Raw genomic sequence first — 13,988 nt, 5'->3', positions numbered from 1 at the left:
GGCAAGAACTGAGAAGCATTTCATATTAGCAGTATTCCTTTCAACAAGGTTTTTTTTTTTTTTTTTAATTTGTCTTTTTTTTTTTTTTTTTTTGTCTATTTAAAGTTATAGTCTGTAACTTCCTATCTGTTACCTTCATTTTCACCTCTCACTTCCCCTAGTTCCTTTCCTTCCTGAAAATAACATTCCAATGATTTCCTAGTTCCGCTGTGGAATGCAATAGTGAGGTTCTGATAACATACCCTTAGGTCAGCAGTTAAATAAGAGGGAGGAGGGGAGTAGGGAGAGCTTTCCAAACATAGCCCAGACTAATCTTTTTATCCTCACTCCCTGAAAATCATGCTACTAAGGAGAAAGGAAGGTCATGTATCTCTCAGCTCACCCGCTCAGTTGGAATGACCTAAATAGTAGCCACTGAAGCATTCATCGGCCAACATCCTGGCATCTGCCTTTTGAGGTTAGCAGCTGAGGTCAGTGTGTGTCCCTGCTTCGTTGATATTAATGGGAAAAAATAACCAAGCATTTTAATGCCTCTGTGTTCCCAAGGATAGATTTTATCTAGCAGTCAGTTGAGTAGGGCTGATGAACATCTTGGTTCAGTCAGTCTTGAGGACTTTAAAGGTCACCTTGTCTAATCCCTTCATTTTATGGATGAGAAACTTGGTCCCAAATGAGTGTGGATCACAACAGAGCGTTTTCATTCTTTTTGTTGTTGTTTGCTTGCATTTTTCTTCCTCATTGTTTTTCCTTTTTGACCTGATTTTTCTTGTGCAGCAGGGTAATTGTATAAATATGTATACATATATGGGATTAAACATATTGGAAGAGAGAGAGAGAGAGAGAGAGAGAGAGAGAGAGAGAGAGAGAGAGAGAGAGAGAGAAAGAGAAAGAGAAAGAGAGGGAAACTTGGTCCCAGATAGGCTTATCTAGGACCACAAACTAGTGAAATCAAAACTAATACTAAAATTCAGGTTCTTGGTTTCCATTCTAGCTTGTCTCTCAGTAACTAAATACCTTATACTTAAGGCTGCCTTCTTGCAAGGGACCTAAAGGAATAAAGTATATTCACAGACTCCTTTTCCTCAATACCATATTTATTGAAGATTCCAGGGCACTTTCTTCTTCCCTTTTAGTTTCCATCTGTAATCCTTCCCACCCCCCCCCTTGAGTGTTAATCATTTCTTCTATATCAACATCACCAACAAACTTCTCAGATGTTTAAAGGTTACCTAATTTTTTCCATGTGTCCCCACAGGAAACCCCTGAAACGGAAAGGAATTCATAGTCCCTAGAGGAATGAGAAATCCAGAGTCTTGGCCAAAATTTTGGATGATAGAGACCAAAAATAATCTGTTCAGAACCCAGCCTCCCCCCCTCCTCTTCTTCCTCTTCCTCTTCTTCCTGCTTCTCCTCCTTCTCCTCCTCCATCTCTCCTCCTTTCAATCTCCCAGCTGTCTGTCTCCATCTCCAGGATGTTCCAGTGTTCAGGTTAGCCAGACTCCTCTCTGATGCTCTGCCAAGCTGAACTTTATAGTTATAGTTGTAGAACTGGCATAGGAACAGTTCTCCTTCTCCTTCTCTTAACTTTTTGGCTTTTTTACAGCAAAAGATGACCAGGAAGCTGTCCTGTGTTTCTACAAAACTGCCAAGGACTGTGTCATGATGTTCACTTACTCAGAGCTACCCAGTGGCAAGTCCAAGCTCATGGTCCTCAAAGAGCCAGGTGGGTACCTCTTCAGACTGGGTGAGTTCACTGGTCTCTTAATGCAGAAGGGCCACAGGTGTCCCACCAAGCCTCTGGCTGCTTATAGGATAGTCTCAGAATCCTGATCTAATGCACCAATGAAAGGGGTTGAACTCAAGGGACATAGAAGCAGTAAACAGCTGGGATCCCATCTACAAACAGGTTTAGCCCACTCTGAACTAACTCTGTTTCCTTTCTACCCTTTCTCTTCTTCTACACACCCTGAGTCCCTGAAATATGAGGAAGAAAAGAACCAGAAGAAGAAGAATGAGGCTGTCAGTGAACATCATTGATTGACTACCCCTTGGATATAGAGAGGTCACTTGTGAATGGAGATTTCAAGGAAAGAGATAGGACCTTGTAGTTTTTTAAAAAAGAAATTTTATTGATACCTTGTGGTTTGTGAGTGGTTTGTTGTTTGAGTAGTAACATAGAATAGTAGATACAGAGCTGGTCTTGGAACTAAAAAAAGAGTAGGATCAAGTGCTACCTGCTACACATGCTTGCTAAGTGATTCTGGACAAATTACTCGACTTCTCAGTGCCGTTAACAGCTTTCCAAAAGAAGCTGCTGCTGATGTTAACATTGGGTTTTCTTATCTGGAAATTCCCTATACTAATGAAGTCACAAGTACCTGTTTACCTACTGTATGCTCCTTCTCCCTGGCAGAGAGTCATAAAATAAAAGAAAAAAGGAAATTCAGCAAAATGAAACAACACATTGGAAAAAAAAGTCTTGATATTATATGTGGTATTCCACATCCATAGTCCCACACCTCTGCCAAGAAGTAGAGGAGGTGCTGTAGATAAGAAATCTTTATTTAGAGATGAAAGTAGCAATATTTTAAAAAAAAATCAACATCTCCTGTAGCAAAAACATATTAATTTGCTTTTGAATAAATTTATATTTCTATGTTGGGTTTAGCAAGAGTAGATCATAGAGCGATTAGGACAGTGTGAGCTGGTAGTATGAGCCTATTGTGTCTTCATCTCAGACTGGATTTCAAGCCGTGGCAAGTTTGGATAATTATTCTTGCATTAAACTTCCCACAGTGTTGGTCATTCTCTGATCCCTCTGTAGAGCAAGATTTAGTTCATATCATGATCTTTGTGCCTCTCTTAGGGCTAATGAAACAATAGGCTATTATCTCTGAGGATTTCTGATTTTCAGCACTATCCCTCTTGAAAGCAACATCATTAAGGAACCCACATGTGCAAAAATGTTTGTGGCAGTCCTTTTTGTAGTAGCAAAATACTAGAAACTGAGTGGATGCCCATCAGCTGGAGAATGGCTGAATAAGTTATGATATATGAATGTTATGGAATATTATTATTCTATAAGAAACGATCAGGATTATTTCAATGAGGCCTGGGAGACTTACATGAACTGATGCTGATTGAAGTGAGCAGAACCAGGAGATCATTGTACATGGCAACAACAAGATTAAATGATTATAAATTCTGATACACATGGCTTTTTCCAACAATGAGATGATTCAGGCCTATTCCAGTGATCTTGTGATGATGAGAGTCATCTACACCCAGAAAGAGGACTGTAGGACCTGAGGGTGGATTACAACATAACATTTTCACTCTCTTTATTTTGGTTTGCTTGAATTTTCTTTTCTTTTCTTTTTTTTTTTTTTTTTTTACTTTTTTAGCTGATTTTTCTTGTGCAGCAAGATAATTTGTATAAATATGTGCACAATATTGAATTTAACATATATTTTACCATTTTACTAGATTGCATGCCATCTAGAGGAGGGGAAAAATTGAAACACAAGGTTTTTCAAGGGTCGATGTTGAAAAAATTATCCTTACATATGTTTAGAAAATAAAAAACTTCAATTAAAATTAATAAAAATGTAATAAAAATAAAAAATTAAATTAATATTATTTTTTTTTTAAAGAAAGAAAGCTATTTCCTTACAGACTTTATCCAGTGACAAGAAGACTGGGCTTTTGGGTCAGCAGCCTGTAGGGAGAGTATGGCAAACTGGCTACATCTAATCTATGACATTGAAACTTTTCCTAATTTAGGCTAAGGCATAGAATACATTCTCTCTTGCAGAAAGAGCTGAAGGAGGCAGCCATGGGCCCCAATCCTTTGTGAGTGACCATGGAAGGGAAATGCCAACTGTGCTTTCCAGGGCTTTCCTTCTCTGCCTTTGAAAGTTGAGTAGTTTTACAATTCCAAGGACAGCTTTAAAAACTGTTGATTTTAGCATATACTTTGAAGAAAAGCAAATTACATATACTACATATATGGTTAAAATAATAGCTTTTTATTTTCAAAAATATGCAAAGATAGTTTTCAACATTTATTCTTGCAAAATCTTGGGTTCCAATTTTTCTCCTTTTTCCCCACCTTTCCCCTAGATAGCAAATAAGCCAATATAGTTAAACATGTGCAGTTCTCGGGGACAGCTAGATAGTGCAGTGGATAGTGCTGGCCCTGAAGTCAGGAGGATCTGAGTTCAGATGTGGTCTCAGACACACTTAACACTTCCTAGCTGTGTGAGCCTGGGCAAGTCACTTAACCCCAGTTGCCTCAGCAAAAAACAAACGTGTAATTCTTCTACACATATTTCCACAGCAAATTATATATATTGAGACTGGTAGTTCCATGCACAGTATGTTTATGCAAATTTCCCTTCTAAATGGTGCTTGATAAATTCAAAATAAAAATAAAAATTAATTTTAAAAAGAAAGCTGCGCAAATTAATAATTCCAGAAGACTGATGATGAAACATATCAGGACAGTGAGGTAAAGTTCTTGAGATGCAGATTGAGAAAAAAATGTGGGGGAATTTGCAAGGATTTGTTTTGATTGACTGCACATTAGTTACAAGGATTTGTTTTTCTTTTTTTTTTTTTTTAATTTAGGTAGATGAAAGAGAAAATGCTTATTAATTTTGAAAAAGTAAAATGGAAGTTTAAAAATTTTAATTATTAAGAGGAAAATCTAGCCAGCAAGTCCCCAAGATCCAAATGATGGCCCTTTGATCCACACTACAATAAAAGTGGTTACATAGACCCTCCAGTCAACAAAGTCTGTCCTTCAAACATTTTTAGTTTGAAGAGATCACAACGTGTTTAGGTTTGGGCAGATTTGAGCTAGGTGGGGATGGAGAATGAAAACAATAAAATTGTAGTCCACTAAAATCTGGATTTCTAGTCTGCTTTACCTAGGACTTTGTGTGATCTTGGGTAAGTCCTTTTAATTTGTGGTAATATGTGTCCTTGGCTTGTATGTGAAAGCTGCTAGGAGGAGAAGAAATTCTCAGTCAGATGCCCCCCTTTTCACTATATTGTTCATTTGCTCACTAAGTATGACTCCCAAAGCCTTGGATCAACAATGTGATCGGAGCACCTGTGAATCCCATTCTTTCCAAGGACCCCTGTCCCCCACTGTTCTTTCTCCTCGTGGTCCATAGGATGAGAATGAAACCCAAAGAGAGGAATCTGTCCCCCACTGTCCCTAACACAACCCCCATTCTTTCCCTCTGCAGAGTGTGGATCTGCACCCAGCGCTATGACCATCCTGTTGGCCGTGGTGGGTAGCATTCTTCTCATCGGCATTGCCCTGCTTGCCATTTGGAAACTGCTCGTCACCATTCACGACAGAAGAGAGTTTGCAAAGTTCCAGAGCGAACGTTCCAGAGCACGATATGAAATGGTAAGCTGGGAATGCAGGGGAACTCTGGGTGCCTACAGTAGTAGATGGAGAGCAGTTGTCACAGTGACAAAAGAAATGGAAAGCTCACACTAAGCTAGCATTATGGAGCATCTGATCAAGATGGCAAACCTTGACTAAGGATTCTCTGTGGAGGGCAGTGGAGGTGGTATGGTGGATAAAACCTTAGATTTGGCATTCAGTATCCTTGAGCTTAAATCTTGCCTTAGATATCCACTTAGCTGCGTAACTCTAGGCAACTCTCTCAATCTCAGTTTCCTCATCTGCAAAATGGGGATAATATTTCAGAGGCTTTTTGTCAGGATCATATGAAATTACATTCTCTCTCTGTATATATGTAGTTATATATACATATACATATGTGCCAAATATATAAATTTTATATATATATGTATATATATCTACACATATGTGCATATAATTATATGTTTGTATACATACATATATAGTGCTTTGTAATCTCTAAAGCACTATATAAATTGTTAATATTATTATTATTATGTGTTATTATGCTGGCAGAACATAGCAGGAATGGGAAATACTATGTTTTTGCTTAAGCAATTTGCCCTATTTAGTTGTTGCTTCAATCTTATCTGATTTGTAGCCCTATTTGGAATTTCCCTGGCAGAGAAACTGAAGTGGTTTGCCATTCCCTTCTGCCACCCATTTTACAGAGGCGGAACTAAGGCAAATGGGGTGAAGTGACTTGCCTGAATATGAACTCATGGAGTTTCCTTGATTCTAAGCCCTGTGATGTATCCACCTAACCACCTAGCTGCACTTGTCTTTATTTAGCAAAAGACATGAGGTAGACATACATGAAATGGCCTGAAAAATTAAAAATAAACGCATATGCATAAGTTTGAAAATAAAAGGTACAAAAGCCCTCTTCTCCCCTGACATGTATTGAAGAACCCCAAATAAGGCATTGGAGGTCAGGTGGGAGATTAGGAAAAAAACATACTAGATGTATAAATCCTGATCTGGGTTTTAAATATCTCTGGGTGGGGTGGGATGAAATTTGGGGAGAAATCAGTGGTGCAGAGGCATTAGTGTAGTGTTTGGGGAAGAAAGGGGGATACTTACAGATGTCAGACCTAGAAAAGCCAGCTGATCCCCTGTAATTGATCCAGAAGGACTAAAGGGGAAGGTAAAGTGTGTGTGTGTGTGTGTGTGTGTGTGTGTGTGTGTGTGTGTGTGTGTGTCTGGGCAGGGGTGGAGGAGGGAAAGGTTGCAGTTAAGGAACTGTATAAAAAAGGAACAGATGGGTAACGAGTAAGGGAACAAGATCATCAAGCTATAGGAAAAGCACTGTGATAATCCATCATTGGATGGTGGGAGAACTGGATTCAAATCCAATCTCATTCACTTAATATCAGTGTAATCTTCCAAGTCACTTAATACTTCTCAGATTCAGTTTCCTTTTCTTTAAAAGGAGGAATCATGGTGGCACTTGATGCTTTGTAAACCTTAAAGTGCTATGAACATGTTAGTAATAATAACTAACTTAATAATAAAGAAATAACTTAGTTATTATTACCTGTGATCTCTTACTGAGTTCTGATTGTTTTTTGTGTATTCATTATTTCAGAGAGAGACAGCATGATGTAGTGGATAGGATGCAAACCTTGGAGCCAGGAAGATCTGAATTCAAGTATCCCTGACAGAGCTGACTTTGGGCAAGTCACTTAAATTCTCAGTGCCCCAGGCATCTGTCTGAGGTTTTAAGTTTCAAAAAAAAAAAAAAAGGAGTTTGTTCAATAGGGAATTTATAGATAAAAGCAGTGAAATCACAGTTCTAGCCCCTCTCCTAATCTCTAAAAATTAGCTCTCTTCTCCAACTCTTGAAAGACAGAGATCATATCCAGTGCTGATTGCATAGTAAGGGATAATTATGATTAATTCTCCACTACATTTTTAGAATAAAGTAGCCCTTCTCAATGGGAGCTTATTAGAGGTTTATATTTGAATAAAATTCCTTAATGCTTTTCCTTTTTATTTCCACTTGTCTAGGCTTCCAACCCTCTCTATAGAAAGCCAATATCTACCCACACTGTGGATTTCACCTTTAACAAGCTCAACAAATCCTACAATGGTACCGTGGACTGATGTCATTCTTCTGAAGAGGGATTGGGGGGATTTTTTTTTTTTTTTGGAAAAAATTTCCAAGACACGTGTAGACAAGTGCTTGACTGTATTACTGCTCCCTAAGTAGGAAATGATGAACAATCCTTTAAAGTGGGCTTGGACAAGAAGCCTTTTGTTGGGGTGAGAAGGGGCACCAGGTTATGCCATCCTTTGTAAAGCTTGGAGCCAGGCCAGCCTTGCCACCCACCTACCTACCTGGGCCTAGAAGAGGTATATAAAGGGAGGAGGAAGGGAAGGAATGGACGATGCTAGAGGGCCTTGGCACCCCTTTGCTTTTTCCAGTTTAAGTGACCTGAACTTTAGAAAGAATTGCCTGACTTGATGGAAGTCTGCCCTGATACCTCCCAGGGCAGAAGGGAAGTTTGTTTGGAACCAATTATGTGTGAATATAACCAACAATGGAGTCAAGAAGTCTGGATGTCTTAGAGTTGGTCGTTTTTATATTAAAGAAAAAATTACTGAGCATTTATGGTTTTGCTCTGATGACTCCTCCCTCCCCATTGGCTGTGCAGTCATCCTGTTGGTAAAAATGCTTTGATTCTTGGCTTCTGTAAGGGAGGAGAAATCGAATACTCAGATCCTCCTCTTCCCCTCCATGTTTGATACTTCGGTGATGAAAAGGAGGGGAATGTCTCCAGGGATTAAATATTAAAACCAAAAAGAAATTGGATTTGCGTGACACTTTCTGAGGTGGGATTGAAGGTACTGAGAGGTTGTAATGAGGGTGAATGCCTTGCTGGGGTTTGGACGAATGTGATCTGGCCTCCATGCTTTTCTTTTGTGTGGGTGGGGTTGGAACAGATGTTGCAGCAAAATGGAAACTGAATGGTTGCCAGTGGCATCTGTCTTTTGCCCATTGCTCACTCCCTTCCCAGAACTAAGTACGGTTACCTTTTTAATCATTCTTTTGTTGGATGCATTGTTCTCACACTTCTCTCCTTTCCCCACTCACCTGAGCATTAGGTCATTCCATATTAATGTCCCTTTAAAAGCACAGAATGCCAGAGCTGGAAAAAAACTAAGAGATCATCTCCTTGCTGCTTCCACTGCCAACCCCCATGGAATATAAGGGTCCTTGATGGCAGAAACTGTTTCCTGCTTTGTCTTTGTATCCCAAGCATCAAACATCATGTAGACCCTTAACAAATACTGGTTGAGTGATTGATCATTTAATGCAAGGGACTGGGATGGGCAGGGAGGAGGGTGATTCCAGGAACTTGGGATAAGTTGGATGGGGGGAAAATGCATCTTTAATTTCACCAACCTCCAACTGAAACTTAGCATTTCTTTCAATCATGATATTAAGGAGGGATCCATGGGCTTCACCTGACCGCCAGAAAGATCCATGACCCAGACAAAGGTAAAGAACTCCTCCCTGACTGAGTCCACGCCTCTCCTGGGCTATGCTGTTTAAAAAAATCTTTGCAATCAATGTCCATTAAGGATAATAGGTAATAAGCATTTTGTTGTTGAAGAAATTAAGAGCCTGAATAAAGTGACATATCCAAGGTAATACAATTAGTGGCAGAAATAGGTCTCAACTCTCTTGCTTCTGCTTCACCATGTGAATGTCTTTTTTCTTGATCTCTTTCATGCTCTTTTTAAGGATACTATACTCTGAGACTTTCCCCCAGAATCCCTTCAAATATCAAATTTAATCTCCTCAGCTATATTCTTTGTCTTCAACCCTGGACCATATTTCTCAATTCATCTTGAAAACATTGAAATCTTGACACTTAGTGGCATCAAACTCAAGAAAGAAACTGGAGGCTATTCATTCATCTGTTGAAAACACACTAAGCTGCCGGTGGCTTAGTAATATTGTCTATGTTCTTTTGTACTTTTTATTTATGTTGTTCAATATTTCCCAATTACATTTTAATCTCGGAGTCTCACTCAGAGGTGAGTATTTGACACTTTTGGTTTAATGGAATCCTGACCATAGAAGCCACTCTCTTCTGGCATTTCCTTTATCCTGCCCACATTGGAAATTAGTGATGAGAAGTTTGACTCCTTAGTCAAATGCTGGGTAGTCAAAGCAATCTAGAGAATAGGCATTTCCATTATATTCTGTAGTGGTTAAATATAGCCCTGGCAATAGCAAGGGAGTAATACAAGGCCCTTCTGATTTGATCATAATCATTTATTGTTCAGTCATTTCTGACTCTTCATAATCCCGTTTGGGGTTTTCTTCAAAGATGCTGGAGTGGTTTGCCATTTTCTTCTCCAGTTCATTTTACAGATGGGGAAACTGAGGCAATCAGGGCCCAGGATCATACAGATAAGTATCTGAGGCTGGAGTTGAACTGAAGAAGAGAAGTCTTCCTGATTTCAGGCCTGATGCTCTAAGCGCTGCATCACGTAACTGCTCCAGAGAAAAGACATTTTCTTGCCTCTTTAGTTGTGAGTTCATTAAGGGTGTCAACAAATTAAACATTTCAGAATCTTTTTTCATTGACTCATGAAATATTAGCTTAGAGAGATTAATTTAGATGAGTTTTCTACCCCTCCCCCAATTTTAAAGATGATTTTTATAGAAGGAATGTGATTTGCCCATTGAATGTTAACTCAACAAATAAAATCTGCATTCCCCATTTTATGGAGACCTAGAGGGAGACTATGGTGTAGATAAGTGGCATAATAGATAGAGCCTGGACCTGGAGACAGGAAGACCAGAATTCAAATCCAGCCTCAGATACTTCCTAGCTGTGTGACTGAGTAAGTCATTTAATATCTATCTGCTATAATAATAGCAGCCTGGGGCAGCTAGGTGGCGCAGTGGATAGAACACCAGGCCTGAGCTTAGGAGGACCTGAGTTCAAATCTTACCTCAGACTTAACACTTTCAGCTGTGTGACCCTGGCCTAGTCACCTAACCCCAATTACCTCAGTGGGGGAAAAAACTATTCTAATAATAGTAACCTACCTTTCAGGGTTGTTGAGATAATATTTGTAATAATTATAATAAGGATATATGGAATAATTGTGCTAAAGATAATACATAACAAAGTCACTATAATGATAATTCTAGTACATAAGTGCTAATTATTAGGAAGGAACCAGGAACTCAGCTCATTTTCCATCACACGACACCATCATGTCCAAGAAGTTTTAAAAAAAGATGCACATTTTTCATAGACGGCTGATGTTTCTCTCTTGTTCTTTCATAACTTCCCTCCATCTGTTGAAAATTAAAGCCAGTCGTTGCTGAGAAGGAAAGATGGTGGTGAAAGGGGCCCTGGGCCCAGAGCCAAGAGCCCTGGCACAGGGATCCCTGGCTTTGACACTGATTATAGTCGAGGGACCGCGGGCATGTCACTGTTTCTCTGTGGGCTTCCTCTTCCCCATCCATAAAATGAGGGGCTGCACAGGGCTCCCGCCGGCCCCCCCTTCCCCAGGCCTGACGTCCCATCTGCTCCGCCCGGCCACTTAATCACTTACAGATGTCCACTACCTACAAGCCGGCCCGCACTATCAGTGTCATGCTGCCCTCTGCTGGGCGCTACCGCTACACGGGCTTTGGATCCTGGAGGATCTGGATCAGGATCCTAAACATGTGCCAGACTCACCCTAATGGTTAATCTTGAAGAACCCTACCTGCTGATCCTGTTGGATGATCCAGCTACGTTCTGGTGGGGCTAACGAGAGTGATGTTTGCCTTTCCCACAGTACAGTGGAAAATGCTGGATTTTTGGACTCACAGGATCTGCGATTCTGCCTTTGACTGGATCTGTGAGCTTGACCTTCCTCTGTATAAATTTCCAGATTCGTAAAATGAGGATTGCCTCTAAGTTCCAGCTCCAATCTATGATCCTAGGAGGACATGCTTTTAAGTAAGCATCAAATTCCAGCTGCAGGAACAAATCTCCCAGTGCGGAAGTGTTTAGCTATCACTACTCTGTGACTATATTGCCTCCTTCAGCTTACGAAACCACTGTCAAATGTGGCTCCTAGTTCCCCTAGTGCAAGATAAAAGAATCTTATAGGGGAAATATAGTTCTCCTAGTGGGCAAGATAGCTTATAGCTAGAATTTATTCTGCCCCATAGGCCAGATAAAATTTTCTTTCCCCAAAAAACAAAGAGAAAGTTCCTAGTCATCAATTACTATTAAAGAAAACACCAATTTTGCAGCATGAATGGGGGGTAACATTCCACTAATTAAAACATCCCAAATTCTAGACTTAACTTCTCTGTTTTCCATACCCAAATTGCTCTTCTAAACTTATTAGAAAAAAAAAAAAAAAACTTAGTAAAAAAGCTCATTCTACAAACAATGGGTCAACAATTTGATATTCCATCTTGGTAAAACAATACTGCCCAAGGGTCAATGATTTGATTCTTCAGCCCGCTGCTGTAGGGATCTGAAGATCTGCCCTCATCTATTGGGTCAGGCTTGCAGACTGAGGACTGCAGCTACCCAGAGAACTGTTTTTTAGTAATGAACTTTAGTATTTGGCTTAACGTACCTCATCTGGTTTGGACCCAGCCAACCTGGGTCTGTCTCCAGAATTGCTCCTTGCCCTTCTCCCTTAAAGCCAGTATTTATTTCCTCTCCCCCATCACTGTGTTTGGGAGCATGAATTATTTTGAGTGACCAGGCACCATGGGAGTAGCAAGGATCAACCAAGAGGAGTGAAGTGTTTATTGTAAGAAAACAAACACGGGGATGGGAATGTGTGGAGGCATCTTGCCAAAGCCAGGGAAGAGATAAGGGGAAATCATTCCCTTTAAACCACCAAGTGTCTTCCCAAACAGAACGTGTGGTCCTAGAGGTCTCCGTGTTCATTCTGCAAGAACATTAACTGAAGTCCTAAAGCATAGCTAGGTCTAAGTCTAAATGAGCATTTAACTGAAGGCCATTCCTGCTTGATTAAATAGCTGAGGCAATTTCAGGGACATGAGGCAGTGCTGAAAAAAAACGACAGCCAGAAAGCCAAGCTGTGACTGGCTGGCGTCCAGTAACAACTGCAGAGGTAAGTATCTGCCCTTTGCCCAGCCGGTTCAAGTATGAGGTCACGGGATTGTTTTAAGAGGGCTTTGGAATGACTTCTTTCCAACTGCCTGAATTAGATTGTTTTATAAGGTTTCAATACTGTACTATTTGATATCTGATGATTTGCCTCGTCTGGTGATCTCATTGGGCTCCCTCCTGATACCCCCCAATTTATCCAACTGGTGTCTAGGGCTAGCCAAATTAGCCTACCATGTTTCTCTAGGGCTAGTAATTGGGCTGGGGCAGTAATCAATGTGTCATTTGCAGACTTGTTGAGAAAGCAAGCTGAACTAAGCTACAAAGAGAAGCACAGCTAACTTGTATTTGAAGCCTCTTTAGGACAGAAGAAAATGGGGGAAAATATTCCCCTGTAAATTCGCTCCTTTTCATTTCTGATCATTCAGGCTTATTTACAGGACACTGAGAAAGGACCTCACAGAATAAATTATGCAGTCCAGTTGCTTTTTGGGAGAGGGGGAAAATGGTATTTTTTCCATTTACATGTAAAGTCTTAAACATTCCTTTTTTTTTTTTTTAAATAAGATTTTGAGTTTCAAAAAATTTTCCCCCTCCCCAACAGGGCAATCTGATATAGGTTTTACATGTGGAAATGTTTACATGTTTGCACATTAATCATGTTGTAAAGGCAGCAAGACAAAAAGGAAAAGCCACCAAAAAAGAGAAAAAGTGAAAATGTATGCTTCAATCCGCATTCAGACTCCATAGTTCTTTCTCTGGGGGTGATTAGCATTTTTTAAGTCTTTTGGAATTGTCTTGAATCAATGTATTGTTGAGAACATTGTATTGCTCATAATATAAAAGCTAAATTAGACCCCGGAGAAGAGACATTCCAAAAGTCAGTCATAAATAGGATTTTGTGATTTCCCCTTACTATCATTTACACTTTGCCAATTCCTTTCTTTAGGCTTGTCCTTCTGCATTTTGGTTCCTTACCAAATTCTTACTCCCCTCACCACACCCCTTACAAGGTCCAATTTCTAGCATTTACTGTTTTTCCATGCCTACATTGGGGTTTAGTGACAAGAAACAGGCAGAGGTACTGGCACTTGTGTAGAGCACTTGACTAATCCCATTATGAATGGCCTAATAAGGGTAAACACTACATTTCTTCCCATTCCTGCAGGAGTGAGGGAGTAGGAAAATGGAATACAGCATGTAGTCAGATTTTATTTTTTGATGTTTTGTTCAATTTTCCTTTTCTTCCTCTTCCATTTCATTTTTAAAAATATTCTGTGATATGGGATGGATCTTTTAGAGTGGGACCAATAGAGGAAAGTCAGGTGATATAAACAAAAAAAAAAAAAAATTAAGAGGTCCTGATAGGGCCTTCTACCCTTACAATTCCACAAGTTTTATCACTTGTGCTAATTATACATGTCCCAATT

At 39.8% G+C, this 13,988-nt stretch overlaps 1 protein-coding gene across 1 annotated transcript in view; it reads left to right on the top strand.

Annotated features, from left to right (window-relative positions):
• ITGB5 (integrin subunit beta 5) overlaps positions 1 to 8,253 on the top strand; it is a 192,069-nt gene extending 183,816 nt beyond the window's left edge. Inside the window, exons 13-15 of the mRNA XM_074301446.1 lie at positions 1,604 to 1,723; positions 5,256 to 5,422; positions 7,454 to 8,253. Coding sequence (XP_074157547.1) covers positions 1,604 to 1,723; positions 5,256 to 5,422; positions 7,454 to 7,549 — 383 coding nt within the window. The 3' untranslated portion in view covers positions 7,550 to 8,253. The remainder of the gene's footprint in view (positions 1 to 1,603; positions 1,724 to 5,255; positions 5,423 to 7,453) is intronic.
• The last annotated feature ends 5,735 nt before the right edge of the window (positions 8,254 to 13,988 follow it).

Source organism: Sminthopsis crassicaudata, chromosome 3, assembly GCF_048593235.1.
Source record: "Sminthopsis crassicaudata isolate SCR6 chromosome 3, ASM4859323v1, whole genome shotgun sequence".
NCBI classification, from domain to species: Eukaryota; Metazoa; Chordata; class Mammalia; order Dasyuromorphia; family Dasyuridae; genus Sminthopsis; species Sminthopsis crassicaudata.
The sequence above is the reverse complement of the archived record's forward strand: the minus strand, read 5'-3'. Positions and strand labels throughout refer to the sequence as shown.